The following is a 24,169-nucleotide window of genomic DNA, read 5'->3' as shown; positions in this document are numbered from 1 at the left end:
CAGAGCAAGTAACTAATGAAACAAAATACTCTGAAAATACAACAGATCTCTAAAACTAAACATACCATGCTCAAATACAAGCACAATATAATAAATGAAATAAATTATAATAAATGCATACATGCATAATATAATATGCTGCAGGTACTTGCTATTACATTAACACTACAAATATTCTCTCACTCTCTACCCCCTACTTTGAAGCTACTTGCTCTCCACTCCTCCTTCCACTCTTGTCTTACTGTTTCACTTGTTTTATTCCTACCTTCTTTCATCTGTCCTCTCCACTTCATAATTTGTTTAAGCCTGAGTCATACCAACTGACTTTCACTGGCATGTTAATTTACAGTCTAGCTTTTCTAGTATACTCCTCTTAACATGTCTTGTTATTGTACATAAAAAGATAGAAAACAAATGTGCTACAAAAGTGAGTACATTTGTAAAGCTTGTCTTACTATTCTAATGCATGTTTAGCCTTTTTTTTTCATACAAAATTCTTTTTTTTTTTACAGCGGTCAATGTTGGGAGTGTTACTCCCCAGGTCTTTCCTGAAAAAGGGGTCTCTCTAGACCTATCTGGACATAAACATATGCAAATAAACTATTGTGTAAAAGAGTACTAATCAAAATGGGAATAAGACACTGTTGTGGGACTGTTCAGAAAATCCCCGGCTGACAGTCATGTTTCCTGAAGGCAAAGCTAGCAGAGTTATGACTGTCACTGGCTGTGTACCAATCACTGAGCAATTCTTAAAGGTCCTGTTCTATCTGAAGTTGAAACTGAGCAAATGTAGTGAAGAAATATTTGGCATTACTAGTAACATCTGTCTCCATTTTTTATGCTGCTGTAGTCTTTAAGTTAGTACATGCAAGTTAACAGGGTTGTAGGGGTGCATATCCATCCATCATCACCTCTTTTCAGATTTTTTGCACATGTGTTTGGGATGTTATTTCAACAGTGACAGTCTAGAGCCACTGTTAGTGACACCCTGACTCCATGTGCAAATAGGAAGCGGGGTTGAGGATGGATGGGCATGAGCCCCTACTCCCCCTGACACCCTGAACCCATGTGTAAATAATAGGAAAAAGGGTCGTGGGTAGATGGGTATGAGACCCTACTCCCCTTGTTACTTAAATGCACCAACTCCAAGACTGTACTAACATTGAAAAAATACTTTGGTCTGTTTTTTGGTAATCTCCAAGTGTAGTACCTCACACTCAGTTCTGCGCAGCTTTGGGGGTGGAATGGGTGTGACATACATGATTGGCAGGGGAAAGTAGAGTATGAGTGACAGTCACTGCATTCACTGAGGTTACCGTTTCAATAACAAAAATTCGTGTCGTGGCCAAGTAAACATGTCCAATCGAACGAGACATAAAGGCAGTAAAACGCGCAGCCAGGGTAGGGTACAGAATTTCACTTTTTGGCAACATGAAAGCTTATTCTTGTAGCATTTGTGCTGATTATCCTGTTTCACATTTAGGTGTTTCAAAACTTAGCAAGCATATTCACACAAAAAAAAAAAAAAGGAACAGATTTGTACTTTCGACTCAAGGAGGAGTAATTTTTAGTAGGTGATCATTCAACTCCCAGCCTGCACTGAGACAGTTCTGAACAGAGTCTAACTTATCTCTAACTATGCCCTTTAGCACACTCATCAGTTACATGCATTAGTTCTAGCCCTGCTTGACCTTTTGGCAGCATTTGATAAGAGTGCTATCCAATCTTGTTGACTGTCTGCAACATTACTGTAAAATCTTTGAAGTTGTTTTATAGTTTCTTTAAGCAGACATTTTATGATCTAGAGGTTTGCCTTACAACAGCATACTTCTCTTTCTCTCAGGTCTTTGGTGATTACTAAACAACATTCGCAAGACTTGGAATGTATCCACTTTTAACACTGCTAACAGAGTTACTATGTTCATTCATGCTTCCCTCAGGGACTCATCAGTTCCCCTTTTTCTCCCAATATTACTTACAGTGCAATCTACAGTTCACATAAATTCATGTCAAATGTGTGACATTTGAGGGCAGTTATTGACAACAAGCTTATACTTAAAAAATAAAATTGCAACAACTGGCAATCCTTCCCATTTCCATCTTAGAAACATTATTGTCGTCAAGCACATCCTGCTGAACTCCCTGCAGTCATGCATACAATCATTTTCTCTTGGTTGTATTACAGTAGTGGGTAATCTCCAAGTGTAGTACCTCGCACTCAGTTCTGCACATCATCTAAAAAGCTTTAAGATAACTTGCCTTGCATGACTTGGGTCCATTTTTCTGCATAAACCATCTATACTGGTATCCACCTTCCCAGCCCCTATAATTATAATGAAAATTTCAGTTTCATTGTAACCGATTATTATTAGGTTATCTCATCAGTGGCTGAAAAATTACATTCCTAACTAAACCAGTGCTCTGCACTGGGAAATCCACTTTACCCACCAGCGCAAAAGAATAGTCAACATCAACAGCTAAGGAGATAAAAAAAACTACTTTGACATGGATATGGTTTAACGCTACGATACAAGGAACAAGTAATGGTATGGAAGGAGCAAAATAAATATTCATGCGGGCTTGGGCTGGGGGCGTGTTCGGGGCGGGATTTGCTACTGCGCATCCTGTGAGGTACTACACTTGGAGATTACCGTTTTTTTTTTTCATTGCAGTGTTTCATGTGTGGTCATGGGGGTGGGGGTTAGTGTATGGTTTTTCCCAGCTAGATGGTTAGTGATACTTCTGATGTGCACAGTTCAGTAAGAAGGCTGTGATATGTAGGAACCTGATGCAAGTACCCCCCAAGATATCCTGGATACATTCAAAACAAATGAAAAGCTAAATATACTACACATATCTATGTTATTTCTAAATGACTATGCAATGACTATGTGACTTTGCACTATGATGAATGTATAGGTTCATCTCTTGCCAACTTTTATGTAGACAGTCAACATTTTTTTAAGCTACATAAAAGTCAAGCCAGCAAATTTCGGCAAGCCAAGACTAGAACTGATAAAACTTCAACATATAATACTAAAAACCATCATTGCACTCCTTTAAACAGGCTGGATGGAATTTAGTAACTACCTATGCTCCTTTCATTTTAATGTAGCACATTTGCACCTTATGTCCTCCTGAAATGCCCTGTCACTGGTCCTTTCCTGAACAGGTATTCTCCCTTTCACAGCCTCAAATCAAAATCTCTCTGCACCTTCCTTTGGTACAACTACATTTGTCAATATACTACAAAAAGCCTGGAACAACCTCTCATTAAAATGTGGATCCCATTTAAAAGCAATTTGAAAACAGTACTAAAACCAAGGAACACAAACTCGAAGCAGTAGCTGTAACAACAAATTATTCGAATGCTTGTACTTACCAAATATTCCAACTACCTTATTTAGGTAATCATTCTTAAGATCTTGTATCCGTATTTTCCAAGTAAATTACTTGTGATTTTCAATGTAACAAATGACACTGAAATGCTAAATAAATCTTTGTCTCTGTAACTGCATTAGCTGTTATACCTTTCATGTCTGTCAAAGGCTGCAGCCAGCGAATAATTTTTTTCTAAATGCTCTGTGCAATACTGTTCACTGATAACGAATGTACTCAAAATGTATTACTTACTCAATGTTATGCTGACAAAATGCCACAAATCTTACACTTCTATAGTTGTGTATAAAGTTCCTTCTAATTGTATGTACATATCTTTGCAACTTCTGTAGATATCAGTATATCAAAAGATAGGCAGCTCTATAATAACTTTATAGCTTTTCCCTTGCACATCTACAAAAAATTTCTCTACCTAGTTAGAACTTCCAGTCACCAAAAACATTACAATAATACACAGGAAAACAATCCAAGATGATAAGAAGCATCCCATCAAGAAATGAAGGAAGTTGCGGGATTTCTGCAGCTTAGATAAGAGCTACTGCATTCAATTATCATCAAAGTACTAGTGCTTTTATCCCCCTTTTACATGTTCAGTGTCTAAATACCAGAATAAAAATTTGGGGGGGGGGGGGTTGTGCTGGATGAACACTGTGTAATGCATAAATGCATTTGTCATATAAAGTAAATCTGCAACTGTGCATATTTTGAGTTACTCACTTGTCAAACTTGTGAATCTGTTCATCATTGTAGCTGAGCCCTAAAAAAAATAAAACAAACTTGGTAAATGTACTAGACAAACAGTGTGCTGATTATGCTCAAATGTCAAAAAGATAAGCCAGAGTACTGCAGCATGAGACGCTGAGAAATGTGCATAGCAAACCCTGCTATTCAGCTTTAAAACTGCATGTAGTACAGACCAATGACAGCAGGTTTCTGTAGATATAATCTTCTGCTATACATTCATATTAAAATTAACTAATGATTTACAGTAGCTATACTTTGTTCTGTGTTTTTGTTCTTTAGTGAAAAGTTATTTAATAACAGTCTTGTTCTTACTGAAGCTGCCTGCAGCTCTGTTTTGTTGCCTTGCCAAAATCACAGTATAAAAAAAAAATGATCAATTCAATAAACTAAAAGTATTATGGTGTCACTCAAAGGGATCAGTATCTCTCAGCCTGGGATGATGATATGTCGATAAGCCATGTTGCTTCGCTAGGGATGGCTTGCACCTGTCACCCTCTACCCAAACATAGACTGGGAGCACTAAGCCCCCCCACCACCCAATCAACGGTTCCTAGAATTTACAAACAAAATGCTATATGGAACAACTGGTCACACTCCCACAAGAGGGAAATGATGGAATCCTACTAAAAGCCCAGCCGAGTGGAAATTACGACCCAAACATAGAATCCCTTACAAATGCATTGGAGAAGTTTACTACAGATAGAGCAAAAAAAAAAAAAAAGCAACTCTGATCAGTACTACAGCAAAACTATGATCCCTCATCAAAAAGCATCCAAGGCTGGCTTCGAAAGAAAAATTACACAAGACGCTAAAGATAATCATGAGTTAGTGCAAACAGACATTTGCCAACAGACATTGCCAACATCCTGGCACAGACCAGCAGACCCCACCTGTGCAACAAACTCAACCAACAAAGGCCAGTGTAGCCCTGACATGCACACACACAGGTGAGCTGCTGAGCTGAAAGCAAAAGCACAGCATCTATGGGACTGGGCCTGTGGCTGCATTGCATTTTTCGAAGAAGACTTCCAAGAAAAACTAACCCTCACTTAAAATCAAAGTTCAGTCTCCTTACAACAGGAAATGTACCAAAGAAATGGCATTAAAAGCACAGTGGTCCACTCTCCAAAGGTGGGTGCCACAATGGGGACCCCGGTAATATCGCCCCTATAAGCCTGACTAGTCTGGTCTGTGAAACAGTCACCAAGAAGATGAAAGGGAAGAAGGTAGTCCACACAGCCTACTCCCAAGAAAAGCTCGACACAATACCCCACTCGGCATCATAAATGACTCCCTAACACCAGTAGTGTGGTGTCCCACAGGCTCAGTCCTGGGACCTCTCTTGTTTCGTATATATTTCTCTGAGCATAATCGGCGCTGACTGACACAGCATCCCCAAAATGGTCACACAGAGACAGATAACTAATGGCCAAAGCCATGGCCTGAGCTAAATGCCAAAAAGTGCATAGACCCCCTCACCAAACCAAAGGATTAAGGGACTCAAGCAGATGCCCTATGTTAGATCAAAGAAACTCCAGCTCTACTCTCAGTTGCTGCTTGCTTCTACTCAGAGACGATCTGTGCCTGACGTGATAAAGCCATGTCCAACCCAATAAAACTCTGATACAGTTAGCTTGTTTAACTTTGCATAGTACTATTAAAATAATTGTTTATGTAAAAGACATGCACAATACTGCACAGTTTACAGCATTTACTGTTTTAGATTATACTTTTTAAACAGCACGAATGATTGATCTCCAGTATACAGATCTAACACCATTCAATTTTACTGTCCTTATATATACTTTTTCTTGTGCAATTTGGATTCTGTCCATAAGAACAGTCTTGCTAATACCTTTGGAATTCCAAACTTCTCTGATGTCATGCAGTCTGTTGTTAAGCTACTTTGTGTTCTGTTTCAAGGTGAATAATGAGTTGTTCCTGTTGCTGTCTGTGATCTGGTCTTGAACCTGGATCTCTTAGTATTTCTCCTTGAATTTGTACCAGACACTGTTCCATACAGTTGAATGCCTTTTTTTTACTTGAATCAAGGAGTTATCCTTATCAGCATTTTTCTTCAAGCTGTACCAGACGCTGAACATTCATGTTACATTGCAGCTGGATACAGTTTTTTACTTGATTTTTAGCTAAGAGCAGTTTAGCCCTATATATATATATATATATATATATATATATATATCAGCAAACAGAAATGTATGCATCTAACTGACTATTTTCTTACATACATTCTAGCAAACAGAAGTGTAGATGCACTGTTATTTTTACTACACAAATACTCTAACAAATGTATATATCTAACAGTTTTCCCTTTTTGTTTTAAAACACAAGTTTTCTTTTGATACAGCAAGTTAACACAGTTTTATATGGTTAACACGATGACCACCATTTCTACTAGAATTGGATGAATTATCCAATTTAACAACTTTTTTCTTTTGACCATTTTGTAAAAATGTCTCACCACTTATGAGCTGTAATTTGCAATTGCTGAATTAACTATTTACTTTTATTTATTACTCTATATAGTGTGGATTTTATTGCAATGGCACCGCAGCCTGGTTTTCTAGAATAAACACGTCATAAATGTCAAGCTTCGACATGTTACTATACATACAAATGAACTGGAATTTCTGTGAACAGTTTAAAACTTGAATGCAAAATTGTTTACATATTAAACCATTTGTTGTACAGTGCCAAACATTTATTATTTACCATCAGTTTTTCTTGCACAGAATATTTTTGGATTTGTACATACATGGACTGTAATGTATACTTAGTCCAGTTTACAAACTTAGTAACCTTAATACTGAACTGAAGGCTGCTAATTAAACATTTAGTAAAACATTAAAATATATTACTTTTTTTTTGGTATTTTTATCTCACTACTGTACATGTTGATGGTACCCTGATTAATTGATTAACCTTGGTTGTGGGATTATTATTAAAAGTCTTGATAACAAAAAGGCAAGGACTTTTTTTTAATGATTACAGAGTCATTAATACAGACCAGTATTGTTCATAGGTTGGTACTAGACTATCACCCCTTGGGCCTATACAAGCCAAGCCATAACAATTCCCTGGATATTTCTTCCCAAAATATTTACTTCCCTGGACCCCTATCTAGCAGGGTGACTGACATGATCCCTGGGGTGAATTTCCTATTTCCCATTCAATCATCACGGTTCCTTTTGAAGTGGGCCAAGGAGGCGCTCTGCTTGACATGTATGGGCAGTCCATTCCAGAGTATGGGGGGTCTCTGGGTCAGACACCTATCCCTCCAGCATGTTTTGTTCATTGTGATGACAAGGTTTAGATCCCTGGAGCATGTGGCTCTGAGGGATTGGGATTTCTTTAAGTGGACCATGTCCAACAGCTCAGGGTTTGACATGGTCTTGTATGTTAAGCAGAGATCGCATCTGAGTAGACGATATGCCACAGAGTATAGCTGGAGTTTTTTTTAGACGGTCAGCATATGGCATCTGCTTTAGGCCTGTGATTCTTTTAGTGAGGTATTTCTGTGGCCTTTCCAGCTGTTACAGATGCCTTGTGAGGTACATACCAAATGGGGCATTATACTCTATAATGGGACTAATGAGGGATGAGTACAGTGGGACAACGACCTCCTTTTTTCTTGATGAAAAGCCCTTGGTGATGAGGTGTGCCAAATAGAAGGATTCCCTGACTGTTGTGGTGATGTGGTTATCGAAGGTGAGACCACTGTCCACATGTGTCCCTAAGTCTCTCATCAAACTTTCGATGTTTAGTGTACTGCCACCTATGTAGTAATTCATGGGTACATGTTTTTTTTTTCCAAAGGGGATAACTATACATTTCTTGGCATTAAGCTTGGGCCCATGGCTCTGGCACCAGGCATCTGTTTCTGTAAGGCCCTTTTGTAGAATATCCACATCATTTGGGGATTCAATAATGGCTCCCAGTTTGCAGTCATCTGCGAACTTTGTTAGCCAGAGTCCCTTAGTGTTGGCCTGTACTTCAGAGAAGTAGATGCCAAACAAGAGTGGTCCCAGGACTGAACCCTGAGGTACTCCACTTGTCACTTGCCTGGAGCTGGATCTGGATTTGGCTACTTTTACAGTCTGGGTTCTGTCAGTAAGCCAGTTGGCAACCCATCGAGTGATGTAGGGATTTATGCCCAAGCTTAGTAAGTTTATCTATGATTCCAGAGCGGGGGATGGTGTCGAAGGCCTTGACAAGGTCCAGATAGGCTGTGTGGACTGCCTTACCATTGTCCACAGCTCTGGAGACTGATCTGAATAAGTCAATCAGGTTCAGGAGACAAGACTGGCCCTTCACAAACCCAAACTGGGTGGGGTCCAGTGTTTGAAGGTTGTCAATGTCTTTGTTTATAAGTTCTATGATAATGCATTCCATGCCCTTGCAGATCAGGCTCGTCAGACTGATGGGACGGTAGTTCCTGGGATCTAAGGTGGATCCCCCCCTTGTGCAGTGGGGTAACTGTAGCCGTGCGCCACTCAGTGGGCATGAAGCCTGAGGTGAGGCTATGATTAAACATGACACAGGTGAGGTGCCAGTTCATTTTGTAGTTCATGTAGTACACAGCCTGGGATGTCATCTGGTCCAATGGATGATCTATTCTTAGCTTTGGAGAGTGTGGTTTCTACCTGTGTGGCCGTGATTACCAGAATTTGGCAAACTTTTGGTATTGAGATGGGCCCTTTAGTGGGTGAGAGGGGGGTGAAGTTGGCACTAAATCGATCTGCCAGGATATTGGCAATATCCTTGGGATCAGTATATTTAATGCCATTATCTTGTAGCTCAGAGCAGATCTGAGCATTGCCATTTAGATTCTTGTCATAACTATAGAATGCCTTGTGGTTGTCTTTGGAATCTTTGGCAATTTTATTTTCGTAACTAGCTTTTGAGGATTTTATGAGGGATTTCAGCTTCTTACTGAAGCTGGTGAGGGAGTTTTTTGCATCCTGGGATTTTCCTCTTTTCTGCAACAGTTTCTTCCTTCTGTTGTATAGCTTGTTTATAGCAGGGGACCACCAGATTGGCTTCCTTTTTTTGGAGGCGAGCATCTTGGTTCTATTTGGGATGGCACGATTCATGCTCAAGTGGATGTGCTCGTACAGTGCCTTAGTGTAGGATTCTGCAGTCGAACTTTCAGATCCCGTCTGCATGGGTGTCATGAAGTTTGTCACTTCTGACTTCAGTAGCATGAAGTTGGATTTGGAGAAGTTTTTTTTAAAGAGGTTTCCTTACTATGGGGTGGGGGTGGGACGTGGATGTCAAGGGTGATTTGCTTATGGTCAGACCTGACCAATGAGGGTGTTACTACTGGTGTGGAGCATCTATCTCCCATGTTGGTAATGACCAGGTCTAGGATATTGAAGCCCCTGGTGGGACAATGGATTAGTTGATCCAGAGTGTTGGAATTTATGAATTCCAAGAACCGTTGGGAAAAGGAGTAGTTTTCCCAGTTAATGGCAGGGTAGTTGAAATCGCCCAGTATTAGGGTGTTTGGTTGTATCTTAATAATTCCAGTATTTTTTTTGTAGCATTATTTTAGTTCTTTTGCAGTACTGTTTACACAGTCAGTGTAAAACTGAGAGAGTGCCCTTTCCCCTGTAGTATGCAACATTTTACTGCAGTATTGTTTTGTAAAGATACATTTGCTTTATGCTGCGAGAGAGCTGTACATATGCTTGCCCTCTGGCTGTTTTTTTAAACAGTGACACTCTGGTCTAAGGAAAGATTTTTAACATGACATTTTTATTTCTCTGTACAAAAGAACATACCTTGAGTTTTATTTGTAATTTTATTTGCCCAGTACAGCCTTTTATTACTAACATTGCTTTTGTAAACATATTCTGCTGGAGTTTCTACTATTCCTGGTGCTATTTTATCATTACAAAAAATTGTAAAAAAAAAAAAAAAGACATATTAGCTTAACTAACACACATACTTAAAATAGATATATTCACATTTGCTGTTTGCCTTTTGCTCTTGTGCATTTTAAACAGAGGCACTAAGTGAGAAGAAAATACATGCATGTCACTCTTGTGACTTTACATCTTTACTGCTTTTAACTACTCTCATTTTATTTTATGCACTACAACTGTTCAGTTATTTGAAATGTTGACTTTGAAATTATCTAACAGCTTAGCTATGAGAGGCTGCCCCAGTGTGTATGAGAACAGCCATCATACATTTTACTTTACTACTTACCTGATAAGCACCTTGCTTTAACTGAATGAAAGTTTTAAAACATTTGGGAATAAAAATTCAGAACCATCTGAGTAATTAATTTGTTTATATATCAGATTCTGCTGTGTACATTAACCATTTTCTAAACAAATTGTTTTTTGTCAGCATAGGTAACTGCTGGGTCAGATGTGGAATTTCTCTCTAACTCTTTACTAACCAGATTCTTCTTGTATTGCAAGTTTGTAAGGTCTGTCTTGTATGTCTCGGTATTCTGTTCTGCTGACTTTAAAGCTCTTATGCCCTTCTGAAAAAGTGTTTGCCTATGTTGTTTAAACTTTCTGAACTCATAAAAATTTTATAAACTTCTAAAACACAGAATGACAGTTCACCATGAACCTTGTCTCTGTTCTGTACTGTGCAGTGGCTTTATTACACTTTTGTCTAAAGGGTGTAACAAGATATACAACTGATTCGGTCAATAACTGATTTGACTGCTGTTGTAACTCTTAAGTTAACATTTCACATGTGGTGACAGGACATAACTGTTTAACATCTGGAAATAATGCAAGTGTATGACCCCTTATCTATTTATTAACAATGGTCTGAACTGTACTTTTATGACATTGCATACAGAAAGCAGTTTCATATCACTTGCACAATAAACATTTACTGTCATACCACAGATTTTTTTTTTGTTTAAGATACCAGTCAAACATAATGCATTGGTATAATTTCTGCCAACTTACCCTAATAAGGTTTTACATTTGCTAATATGCTGTTTAGACAGACTACAGAGTTTGCACAAAATTGACACATTAATAGTAATACTGTTTACTACACTCCTTAACAGCATCCATGCTGTCATGTGACACACATTTTCTTACCCAAGTCCACAGAGACAGTTGGCCAATTCTGATTACCACAGATGGTTTGAAAACTTCTGTAGTTACTTGAAAAGCTGGTGAAATGAAGCCAGCAGCTGCAGATTCAAACCTGAGGATTGACCAACCTAGAGAATTTATGGCACTGCTTACTTCTTGCATGGCAGTCTCACTCCAGATTCAGACATCTGAGAAGCTGTACTGCTGTAAACTATGGAAACTGAAGTGCTCCTATTTAGGACTCGATCATGTACATAAATGTTGGTTACTGAACTTTTACTGAAGTAACTTTATGCAAGGCACAGGCACCCCCTCCCCCTGTGTTGGAATACAGGTAATGCTCTCCACTGAAAAGTTATTTAATGACAGTCTTGTACTTACTGATGCTGCCAAAAGCAGCTCTGTTTTGGTGTCTTGCCAAAATAAAAGTATGATACAGTTAACTTATTTAACTATGCGCAATACTACTAAAACAACTTGTCTAAACAGCATGAATGAACTCCAGTATACAGATCTAACAAAAAAAAAAATCAGATCAAATCTACCACCATTTAATTTTACTGTCCTTATATACACTTTTTATTGTGCAATGTGGATTATATCCATGAGAACAGTCTGTTGTTAATACTTTTGAAATTCCGAATTTGTCTGTCATGCAGTCTGTTAAGCTACTTTGCGTTTTCACCTGGGTCTCTTATTAGCATTTCTTCTTAAATTTGTACCAGACACTGTTATATATAGCTGAATGCCTTTTTTAACTTGACTTGAGGAGTTATCCTTATCAGCATTTTCTTCAAGCTGTACCAGACCTTGATCATTCATATTACGTGACAGCTAGATTCAGTTTTTTATTTGATTTTTTTTAGCCAAGAGCAATTTAACCCTTTAATGTACGCGTATATATGTGCAAACAAAAATGTATGCATCTGACTACATTTTCCTACATATATTCTAGCAAATGAAAGTGTACATGCACTGTTATTTTTACTACACACATTCTAATAAGCAAAAATATGTCTAAATGTATATATCTAACATTTAAGTATAGTTATTTGGTACAATCCCAATTTCCCCCAGAACACAGTCTGGTTAAGTGTGTAGCTCAGAGTCGCACAGTAGGCAAATGGAGGCTGAGGACAGACCTCAGACTAAAGAAAGCAACTTGTTAACAGATTACAGCCTTAATCTTGGCACTAATGGCCAGATTTAAATTCTGTTTCCATGTCCTACTTAGACACAAACTTTAGTTTTACATTCATGTACTTTACATCATCCAAACCAATTCTTTAGAGACTCACAGGTGAAAATGCCATGGGTTTAAATTCTACTCATATTGTAAAAAGATTGATTTTATTAGCAGAATTCCAACTGCATTTTTATATTGGAGGGGCAAAGCCCACCCCACTCCACCCTTCAATTGAAGTGGCTTGACTCCTGCATACACTTAACATAATCAACTGCAAGGTCACTGCACCTTAAGGGAACTGGGGGCACCTTTATTCAAAATGATGTGGTTCTGCACTCAGCATAATTCAAAATGTATGTATACATACTACACACAAAACTCATACGGTGTACAAATCTATATGCAAAGTGGATATAGGCAACACATTTTCCAACTGACTGCTCTCAGAAAAAAAATTTCTAAGTATGACCCTTTATGTGAGAACTGATTCTCTTTAGCAGATGATCATGCTTTGGACACCCTCTCAATATTACTAGAGAGTACTGCGTGGTGGTGTGATGATCACAGTGATACTGCCACCATTTTATGTTACTCAGTACCTTTGTTTGTTTTTTAATTTTTCATGCCAAAGTTTTGTCCTCTGACACTATCTTGAACATTTATTACTACTTACGAGGCTGTTGCTTGTCCTTCCTGAACTGCTTGAAGATGACATTTGTCTTATCAAGTAAGTACTCCATTCGCTGGATACTGGAAAACAAAAGATGGCATAAGTCTATAGATGCTGTGCAAACTGTTGTAGTATAGTAGCAGCAAGACTTCAAATGTGACAACCTCAGCATTATTAACAATCGTGTTTATAAAATGGATGCTACTTTACGGGAAGATCCTTGGTCTAGTCTAGCACATCATAACAGTGGCCTGATGACCGTGAAAAAGCATACTAGTGTATGGTGAAAAGAAATCACACCATAGCTGAAGCACTAATATGACTAATTTATGAAGTAATATAGTAATAATTTAGTCCTTGCTATTGTTTCCCGAATTTATCTTTATCCAAAGACTTACTCTACTCCCAACACGTCACTAAAATTTGGAATAGTACCCCCCACACAAATAAAGCCAACACACTCAATGGTTTTAAACCACTGCTTAACATCTTAGCCAATCTTGATTCTGCACATGTTCATCACCAGGTTAAGACTTTGCGCTTACTATACAATAGTCTCCGAATAATCTCCTAAAACAGAATACTTTCAACTTCTCACTGAAATGACAAACCAATTTTTATATACAAGTGCTCATCTGTATAATCCACTAAGTTGCATGTGTGTGCTTTCTCTTGAGTAACTTCTACCTCCATAAAATCTTGGAAAATATAAAGGTCAGTACTGTATATGTAATTACTGAGTGAATATAAATGTACATAGAAATGTAACTACTCTGTGTTTAAGTGAAACAAAGTACAATGTAATACTCTGCTGAAAATGGGCACTGCCCAGATGGACTTTCTCAGTAAACATAGATAAACAGTTTTGTATTGTTTAGGGTACAATGGCCATGACTTAGCTTGGTGCTTGTAAAAGCTGCTTTATTGCTGGAATAGTTTTGCCTTTTTTCTCCAGTTTCTTGAAAACACCTTCAGTTGGGAGTTCAAAGAGGAGGTCCTTGTTCAGGGGGTGCATTAAGGAACTCTATCTTTCATGACCTGAGGGCACCAAGATCTATATCTCCTGTCAAAGACACATGGTACTACCCTAAATGAAGCATCAACTGCATCATATCCACATTTCTTGGGCTGCTTGGTGACCTGAGCAGAGAGGTTATATAATTTTAGCATCTCCTGCTACAAATCCTTACCTGATATCTCCCCTAATTTAGCTTGTATCTTCTTCAGTAGGAATTGCTGAAAGGAGAAGCATGTGGATCTGGCAGTTCAAGGCTATTAAGGACAGGACAGAAGAGGTGCACCCCCCCCCCAAAACCTGTCAAGTATCATATTCTTGTCACTGGGATTAAGTTTTCTGAATACAGTTTGAGCAGATCCCGTAGTCAAATCTAAGGACATCACAAATCAATTCATTACAGGGTTCCAGTTTAAGAATTTATGGGCACCATAAACCTATAGAAGTGGTTGTAAGGGGGGGGGGTCTGGCTTTGTAGAAGCTTTGGTAAATACATCTTCCAATATGGTCTTGCCTGAACAGCACGTGCCCTAGGCTCAGACGTGCCCTGAAAGCTCTGTATCTGAGCTGGGACTCCCATTGAAACTCTTCCTTTATCTCATGAATGGCATCACTGAAGGATAAATTGCTTGAAGATGTAGAGGATAATGGTGCATTTAATATCAGATTCATATTGTCGAACAGTGGGTATCTGGCCAACACAGGCCAATTCATTTGCTTCAGAATTGGAAGTATCAGAACCCTCTTTTTTGAAGGGGGCCCCAGGCAATATGAGGATTTCTAATCCTAAACCACCTGGAAAAGTTGCTGGGGAAAAAAACCCAGGAAGGTACAGAAGCACTGTCCAACATAGGATGAGGCAAGCTGACTGCTTCCCATTTGGCCTTTGCTACTTTGTCTCATGGCTTCAGATTTAACCGCTTTAAAAGCTTTTGGTCATAGGCAGTTGACTGGGACCTCAGTCCTGTCCGGAGAAACCTCTTCATGAAAATATACCATAAGGATATTGTCATCCCCTTCTGTAGTCAGCATGCAAGCCTCTGATACTGTAGCAGAGGCTAGACTGCAAGCCTCTGATACTTTAGCTATTTTGGTTTTAAGAGGCACAGCAAAATCCTTCATCCAGGAAGACGCATGAAATGCTAGATGCCAAAATGGACTATAGAATAGTTAGGCCAGATGCCTTGGCAGAGGAGGACTCTGAAGGTGGGGGACTACAAAACTGCCTCAGCACATCTGGAGTCACAGGCTCGATGAAGATCTGAGTCATCTAACAAGATATCTTCCATCTCTTGGTGTTCATAGTTACTAGTCTTGCAATCTAGCAGACCTCTGATGAGCAAAGGTAAAATTCCCAGTTGCTCTCAAGCACTGTATGCTTATGTGACTTGCACAAGTTCTTATAGTACATAGAACCTATTGTTTCTTCCCAAAATTTTTTTTAGGGTCTTTGTTTTTGGCAAGAGACTTTAGGAGGCCTTGGCTTGATACCAGCGACACATCATTTTTAGCAAACTACTAGACAGAGGGTTTTCAGCTAGATTGTACTATAGGAGAAAGTCTTTCCAGGGAATTTGCTTACCACACACAATACAATTGTTCACTTTACCCATAGATTCAGAATCAGAATCATCATCAAAACAGAAGAAAAACTCCTATGGCTTTCATATCTTGCTAGTGAAGGCAGGCCAAATGATGCATAGAAGTCTAGTGATACTGTACATCAGTAATGACCTATATACACCACTGACATCCACGTAAAACAGCAAACAGTACAATTGACATTGCATTTGCTTTTCACTAGAAATCCATGATCACAGAAATCTGATGCACATGTAATTGAGTTAATGCGTACATTTTAAGATGGAATTTGGTAGCTTGCATGACCGACTTCTGAAGGAGAAAATCAAGCATGGCAAAAATGAGAAGGTAAGAAATAAACTATTCTGTTCAAATCTGGTCTGACACTGGGAAGAACTGAGAGTATGTGGAGGGAAGCAAACTTATCCTACATTGAAATGAAACATCTTGTAGAAGACTTGGATATGTGCAGGGGCAGCCTTTAGGTGAAATGGAGCCCTAGACCAAGGATCTCATGCTTCACCTGTTACCATTGCTTTCCCCCACAACAAACCTAGCTCTCCCAGTTTCCTTCTCCATACAACTGAAACACTTGTTCTTGATTTAAGTTTTTTACCCCTTGCTAATTTTTTATCTCCATCTTTTCAACACTCTTGAACTGGCCAAAACTGCACCATAATACTTGCAGAGGAAAATTAATTAAGCCAGGGTTTGGGGGGGGGGGGGCTTCTGGTACCCTATAAGCCACAGAGGTCTAGAAGCTCTAAGATGCATTTTGGAGCCTTTTCCCTAGTCTTTTGATGTCTGAACAAAAATCACTAGTAAAGGAAAGAAATCCAGTCTTTTTTTTGTATGCAAGGATTAATAGCTCATGCCCAAGGCTTTAATTGCCTTAGCTGACAAAATGGTTCCCCATAAACTGAAACGACAAATGCTTGGAAGGATGCATACATTATGCCTGGAAATATTGCTCACCTCCCTATAATCCAAACAAAACAAAAACAGTTTCTGTGGACTCTTCTGATGATGTACCCTGACAAAAGTGAGTCCAAATGACAAAATAAAATCTTTCAGCTAGTTGATGTCAGGAAATATACATACAGCATGTCTCCCTAGATGACAGGCCCCTGTACCCATGTTCTGATCTTTGTCTGAGGGAAAGTGAAACAAAATTTGCAATGTATTCCAACTTTTCTCCAAGTCAGTACACTGCCTATACACAAGGTATACAGCAACCTTCCTGCACACCTCTGTGGTTTGATTGTGAGCAAAGTTAAAGAAGTGTATTATACTGCCCCAGCCATGTGACATTCTGTGCACAGCTGTTTATGGCCTAGTGTAAAAGGTTGAAGATGGCCTCCTCATTAAGCATTGCTAAAATCCCCTTATACATCTAGGAGTTCTGGTGCTCCCAGAAACTCAAGGGGTATAGATGTTATCTGATGTATTTTACATGCAGGATTATGAGCAGTTCACCAGTCATAACCCACTTATTATGTGTTTAAGACATGGATGCCAGAAATTCCGTCTGTAATGCTTCATTAAGGGCTTATTCTGGGCACAGACAGAAACCACTAGGTCAGATTAAGCTGAATTATTGTGCAAGAGAGCACAGTTCTATTTACTGTTACAAGTTTTTAGCATGTTTGCAGCCTAACATATTAGACAGGGTTGCATGTAAACTGATGGACACGCAGTGAATTCAGCATGCAGATGTATGAGCAGTGCATCTGAGGGTTGCAACTGAAGTAAAATCCACTGGTTGTTAGCCTAATGCCATTAACTGATGTCTGACAACTTGATGTTACTGACATTTGATGCAACACTCCTCCTGCAAGGAAACTAGCAGTTCTGCCGACTTCCTGCACTTTGGAAGGTCTCTTGCCAGACCCAAGTCTTCCATGGTCTTGAAGGGTTTGATTAACAAATGCATTAGCCATTAAGCCACAACATGAATGAGGTATGTGTCCTGCCTCTTCTATGCACAGACTACTGAGAATTTTTTTAACAGGGCTGCCAGTCTTAACTGAAGATTATAAAACACTGCCTTAGTTATAGAATTTCGCTCAACACTTTCAGAAGACAGAATAAATGTTGATACCGCAGTACTTGTACTAACAGATGATGTACAGGTAGTATTTTGGAGTTCCCATGGCAGTGGCCCTATGTTCTATGCGTCATAGTAACTCGGACTCTGTACGTTCAGCAGTCGCCACCTTTAATAGGATTTCCTCCAAAGTAATTTCCATAGTTACTTTTTTTTTTGTCATTAATGCCTGTCATGTGTAACTGCTCCTTTCTCTCTCTTATAATGCACGTAAAAATAAAATGTACATTTCTCACTTGGGGAAAATAACTGCTTTTTTGCTTTGTAAAGTAAACTCCCAGCTCTATTCAGAAGTCTGGTGTATATCACTTTCAATCAGTTTATTTCTCAAGCGGTTCTATCAGTGGAAAAACAAAAAACAGACAGTTTCCTCCCCACAGATTCATGGGTTCATAGGTATACATTAGGCTTACGACCACCAGGGCCTTTTATAAGCCTAGTTGCACAACCCAACCCAAATGCATCCCCTTGTAACATATTTGTCTAAAATGGACGGGCATGTTAGGCACTTGCTAGAAAGTTATGTGGAGGGTGTGTTAGGAAAGGTTTACTGTAGTCTTCTGTCTATAAGAGATATGGGGGATAACCTCAGGATGAATTTACAATTCTCCATCCAATGGTCAAGGTTATGTTTGAAAAGGGTTAGGGATAGACTCTGCTTCACATGGATTAGGAGCCTGTTCTAGAGCATGGGGTGCTTTGAGACACATTTGTCTCAACAGCATGTTAAATTTATGTTGCATGCAAAGTTTAAATCCCTGGATCTACTGAGTTTCAGGTTCTGTTCATTTTGTGGATGTGCAAAAGCTCCAGCAGGGCTGGATCTAAGGATGCCTTATACGCTAAACAAAGATTGCTTCTCAATAGCCTGTAGGAGAGGCAGTATAGACATTGGCCTCTAAGGCAATTTGTATAGGACAATGTGTTCTGGATTATCTTGCTGAGTAACCTCTGTGGGTGTTCCAACTGTTGCATATGCCTAGTCAGGTACATACTGAAAGGAGCATTGTACTCAATGATGGGTCTGATAAGGGCAGAGTAGGGTGGTACTATAACTTACTTGGACCTGTACGCCATACCCTTGCTTTTAAGGTGGGTGGAGTCATTTTTTTTCCTTACCACCTTAGCTACATGTTGGTCAAAGGCCAGATTACAGTCTACATATGCTTCTAGATCTCTAACTATTGGGTCAGTTCTTAGGAGTGTCTTAATGAAGTAATTTGCCTGAGTGGAAATTTTCCCAAAAGGCTCTATAATGCACTTCATTGCACCGAGTTATAATCTGTGGCTTTGGCACCAATTATTTGTCTGTGTTAGACCATCTGGCAGGATGCTGGCATTGTGGCGAGAATTTGATAGCTCTCAATTTGAAGATGTCTATGACTTTGGTGAGCCAGAGGCCCTTGACATTAGCCTTGACTTCTGAAAAGTAGATGCCAAGCAGTAGCGGACCTAGCACAGATCTCCACAGTACTTCACTGTTGACTTACTTCTTGGTGGAGATGGTATCATCAATCTTGTCTACTTGGGTCCTATTTGTAAGCCAGCTGCCAATCCATTAAGTTATGTATGTATGTATGCCTAGTTCAGTAAGTTTGCCCAAAATAACTAAGTGGGGTATTGTACTGAATGCCTTAACCAGATCTAGGTAGGTAGTATGAACAGTTTTCCCTTCATTCGTTGTCTTGGTTACCTTCTCAAAGAGTTCTACCTGGTTGAGGAGGCATGAGCTTCCCTTGACAAAACAGGGATGAGGCCAGTGTTCATAGGTTGTCAATGTCTTTGTTCATTTCCATGACAATTTGTTGCATCTTAGCAAAATTAGACTAGACAGACCAATGGGTCTAAAATTTCTGAGCTCTGTTAATGGCCCACACTTGGGAAGGGGAATAACTGTTGCCATCCTCCATTCACTTGGTACATAGCCTGTTTTGAGGCTGTAGTTGAAAAGTTACTCAAGTAGTCGGTCATGGTTAAGGCTATTTAGAAGACAGCCTGCAATATTGTTGAGCCCATTGAGGCTGTATTTTTGGCCTTAGTGTGCACCATCATGACCCTGTTAGTAGTTGGGTGGGGTATGCTTTTTTCCAGGGTGGATTAGGGTTGTGATGTTTGAGCTGAATTTGTCAGCTAGCAGGTATACTAGGTCACTCTAATCTGTGAAGGTGGCATCATTTGCTACCAGTTCGGCACACTGCTGCATGTTAGCTTACAGGTTTTAGACATAGCTACAGAAGGCCTTGTGGTTGTCTTTAGACTGAGAGGCTGTATTAATCTCAGAATTGGCCTTGTTGGATTTAATTAGTCTTGTTAGTTTCGTGAGCTCTTGTCATTGAGTGTTGATCTTGGCCATGACATTTTTTCCTTTTGTTATATACCCTGTTAACAAACCCCACTGGGAAGCTCCTAATCTTTAGAACTTACTTCTGGTAGGTACAGCAGTCTCTCTGCAGCCATTTACATGTCTGTACAGTGTTTGTGAACAACTCTGCATAGACTGTTGTGAACTTAGGGTTAAGGCTGGGCACTGAATTTTTGATAAACTGTTGCTTAATAGGATGCATTTTGCTTTAGAATAGTTCTAACTGTAACATTTTTTTCTGGGCTTTTGAAGTTTATTTTTATTTCAAAGGAGACAGATTTGCGATGGATTTCGCCAGTGCTGATATGACACAACACAGTGTGTGTGTGGGAGTGCAGTATGTTTGAACCTCAGGTTGGAGTATACACTGACTGATTAAGGCATTTGTGTTAAAGTCCAGGAGACGTGCCTGCAAGCTGAAGGCAGTATAGGTTTCCCAGTCTATAAACAGGTAATTAAAGTCTGCCATGAATACAGTGTTTGGTTGGATGGAGTGTTCCTCCACTAGGTCTAGATCATACTTCTCAACTGTCCAGATTTTCACAGAATGTCCAGAATTTGTGCTGTTCCTCATAAAATTTGTGGTTTTCTGGCAAATCACTGGGATGATCTGAGGACTGAAGTCACCAAATGACATACATTTAAGTTTCAGACTTTGTAACACAAACCCTGTTAATCTAAAAACTTTCTAAGTTTATAATCGCAATATTTAAAGTCTGTCCCTATTTTTGGGCCTTTGTCCCCTCATTTTGTTAGGCTTTGTCCAGATCTCTTGCACTAAGAGGTTGACAGGTATGGTCTAGGTAAGAGTTGTGGGATTCTTGTTATACAGATAATGACCTATAGTTTGCTACAATATGGTAAGGGAATCTAGACAGGGTGATTTGCATGTGGATAAACCCCAGGGTATCATCTAGTTTAACTCTGAGGTATACTTGTTGCTAATATATATTGAGGCACCTCCACCTTTATTGTGTGGGCGATGGTCTGAATATGTGGAAGGCACTGTAGTAGTTTATCTACAGAAAATGCTAAGCAACTCACTTGCCACTCATAATACGGTACAAGCTGCTTGTTTGCACAGATTGTGGGGATCGATGCAGTGGGCAGGCAAACCTTTTCAGGTGCATGTCAGTTGATTGATACTTTCAGTAAGTGCCAAACGATTGAAGAAAGTTGGGTGAAACAACTTTCACAGACAGTGGAGTTCTCTTTTTGCTCCATTGTTGTGTGACCTCTCAGCATACATATTTAAGCTCAGGATTGGGGGAGGGTGCTTTTCCCAGCAAAAAACCCCAAAAAACTCCAAAGTTTGCTGAAATTTGTTTTGTTCTTTTTTTTTCATTGATACTGTCAATCGTTCAAAATGATTCTAGTTTGCTCCACCAGCTGATGACACTTTCTTGTTTGAATAAAATACCACTTCTATGTGGAGATGCATTCATTGGAACACACTGCATGACTATTTCTTTGACATGATGACCTGAAGACAGGGAAATCAGATACACTGACATCAGCAGTTTTAGGAACAATTGTCATTGTAGCTCTTTCATACTACAATGGCATGGCATGGATAATGCCACAGCAGGTTAGCGAGCCGGGGAGGGAAAGGAGACAGCACTTTTCCAGGTTCAGCTGAGGTCTTTTCTGTAGGTTCAGTGCAATTACTTCAGCAGCATGCTAATTAACAAAATCCTTTACCCTGACCTAATTTTAGTATACTCTTCTTATTCTGAAAACTATTTTTTAACAAAATTATCTTGGATCATGATGCAGAAAGACAAGTGCTGGATGCCAAGATAACCTGTCATCCCAAACAAATGGATTAAAGTAGCACCTACAGCTTATTTAACAGAAAGGAAATAACACAATAGATAGACCTATTTATCCTCATGTACTTCAGAATATTTTTTCTTCAATAAACTAACTCTTTAACTGATCTATATAGAATAGGCTGACACAATTACATTTGTGTGTCTGCTTAAAATTCTAAAACTGTGAAAAGTGTACAAACCTTGTTTTCAAAGTAAAACAGCTGTACAATTATATCATTATAAAGATATATAAATATACACAGAGAAGACATATATACACTGTGTCCATGAAGAAAAAATAATCACTACAAGCATTGGCACTTCTCCCTCGTTAAGTATTGACTACAGTAATGGCACTACTATAAAGCAAAACTAACAGACTGACTTACTGATAGCTACCCACCTTTGGTCCCCATGCAGTAGATTTTTGTTCTTGACAAATTCACCTAGTAATTGGCCGAGCCTGGTAGACATATCCTGGATAATGTCACTGGACCTTGTAAGGGAATCATGCATCTGTAATGAAAAAAATCAGTTGATCCTTAAATTGTCAATGTAGGATATTACTACACCCACCTTCTGCAATCCAAGCAATTCAGCAAGAAATCTGAAACCTTACAATTCATGTTGTACTTTCAGAGGTTATACTTCAGACACTAATGTTTACTCTGATATTCTTCCAGCTGTTTTGTTTAAATGGCACCAAGCTGGCTGCTGTAGAATTGTAAACTGAGAAAAGACCACTCGAGGACAGTATTTGTGTACTCTGCCTTTGCCAAGTTACGCTGTTTTGACCTGTGATCAGTTATTCTGCTAGACAGCTTAATAAATGGAATTATCAGCAACATCTGAAACATTATGACTATGTGGCCCAGAAATCAAATCCAGTACCAAAAACTGAAAAGGGTGGGATGATTAAAAATGCAAATGATTTTGTAGCTGGAAAAGGATTTACATGTACAGCGCAATTAGCTGAAATGGTTGGAACACAAAAAAAAATCATATGTGGAATCTTACATTTATTAAATTGCTACTTAGGATTCCAAAAGTTTATAGTTGCCAGTTATTGAAGGCATTGCCTTCCACACTGTTCCTTGAGCAAGATGCATAAAAATGACCAATAAAGGCAGGCTATTTCCAAACAAATGTTGAAAGCTAAGGACAGTTGGTATGGTATGCTATAAATAAAATGTCAGTATACAGAAAAAAAAGAGACTTCCCTGATGGGCTTTCACCATATTTCCCAAGCAGTGTGCCTATCTCTCCCCACCAACAGTCATTTTTCTTCCTTTTATTCCATTATGTAACAGGTAGTCCTACATGCTAACTATGCACCAGTTGAAAGCAATATAGCTAGAAGTAATGGATGTTGAATTCAGCATTACTACTGAATGATTTCACCTCTGCACTGTACTCAGTGTTAGCAAGGGCTCTGCATAAAACAAGCTACAGTGTCTACTGCATCTTGTAAATCACTAGCAAAATGGCAGGAAAATGTAGAAACACTACTAATTAATGCATTTTATTAAAGTATGAAGAAGTCCTTTATTACTTAAAATGATTCTGCTTGTAAACACTTTCTACTTCAGTTCAAAGATTACTTTAAGATAATCATTTTTGTAAATACAGCTGTGTAAGATACTTGCTATAACAGCACATCTCTGAAGAGAAGTCACTATAACACTAATTCACAACATTTGGGTTTATTCCCTTTTATCTTTTCCTGGCTAGAAGTTTCATCAGCTGTACTCTTGTCCCTGTGAGGACCAGTTTTAGTCTTGCACCAACATTCCCTGGAACCTTTACTGGGGTTCAAGGCATTATTAGATAGCCAGAGATGCTTGGAGTTTTCTTCTTCTGTTTGATCCCTTTCTGACCACCACTGTAAAGTATTTGTTGCAGACCATTATCTTCTGTAACATCATGCAAATAATGAAACATTTCCAAGCAGTAAAGGTTAAAGTATTCTAAACCACTTGTCTTAGTAAGGGTCACGATGACATGGAGCTGAGAAGTGGACCAGACTTACTGAGGCTTGTATCCGTTGGTATTTACCAAGCTCCTTCATATGATTATCTACCCATATTGCCCTTTCACATCACATCTCGCCTACTAATGACTGCAAATGTTGTGTTCACCTTTTTTCTTTTTCACAGTATCCACAAGCCTTGTTGATATAGCCATCCCTGCATATTATTAC

General features: G+C 39.0%; 1 protein-coding gene across 6 annotated transcripts in view; it reads right to left on the bottom strand.

Annotated features, from left to right (window-relative positions):
* Positions 1-24,169, bottom strand: part of IKBKE (inhibitor of nuclear factor kappa B kinase subunit epsilon) — an 889,499-nt gene that overhangs the window by 234,136 nt on the left and 631,194 nt on the right. For all 6 annotated transcript variants that reach the window (XM_044076852.1, XM_044076857.1, XM_044076854.1 and 3 more), the window contains 3 exons: positions 22,373-22,485; positions 13,094-13,170; positions 4,117-4,156 (listed from right to left, as the gene is read on the bottom strand). In XM_044076852.1, coding sequence (XP_043932787.1) covers positions 4,117-4,156; positions 13,094-13,170; positions 22,373-22,485 — 230 coding nt within the window. The remainder of the gene's footprint in view (positions 1-4,116; positions 4,157-13,093; positions 13,171-22,372; positions 22,486-24,169) is intronic.

This window comes from Protopterus annectens, chromosome 7.part0 (assembly GCF_019279795.1).
Source record: "Protopterus annectens isolate FY-2018-M chromosome 7.part0, PAN1.0, whole genome shotgun sequence".
Taxonomy (NCBI): domain Eukaryota; kingdom Metazoa; phylum Chordata; order Ceratodontiformes; family Protopteridae; genus Protopterus; species Protopterus annectens.
This window is presented reverse-complemented; position numbering and strand designations above follow the sequence as displayed.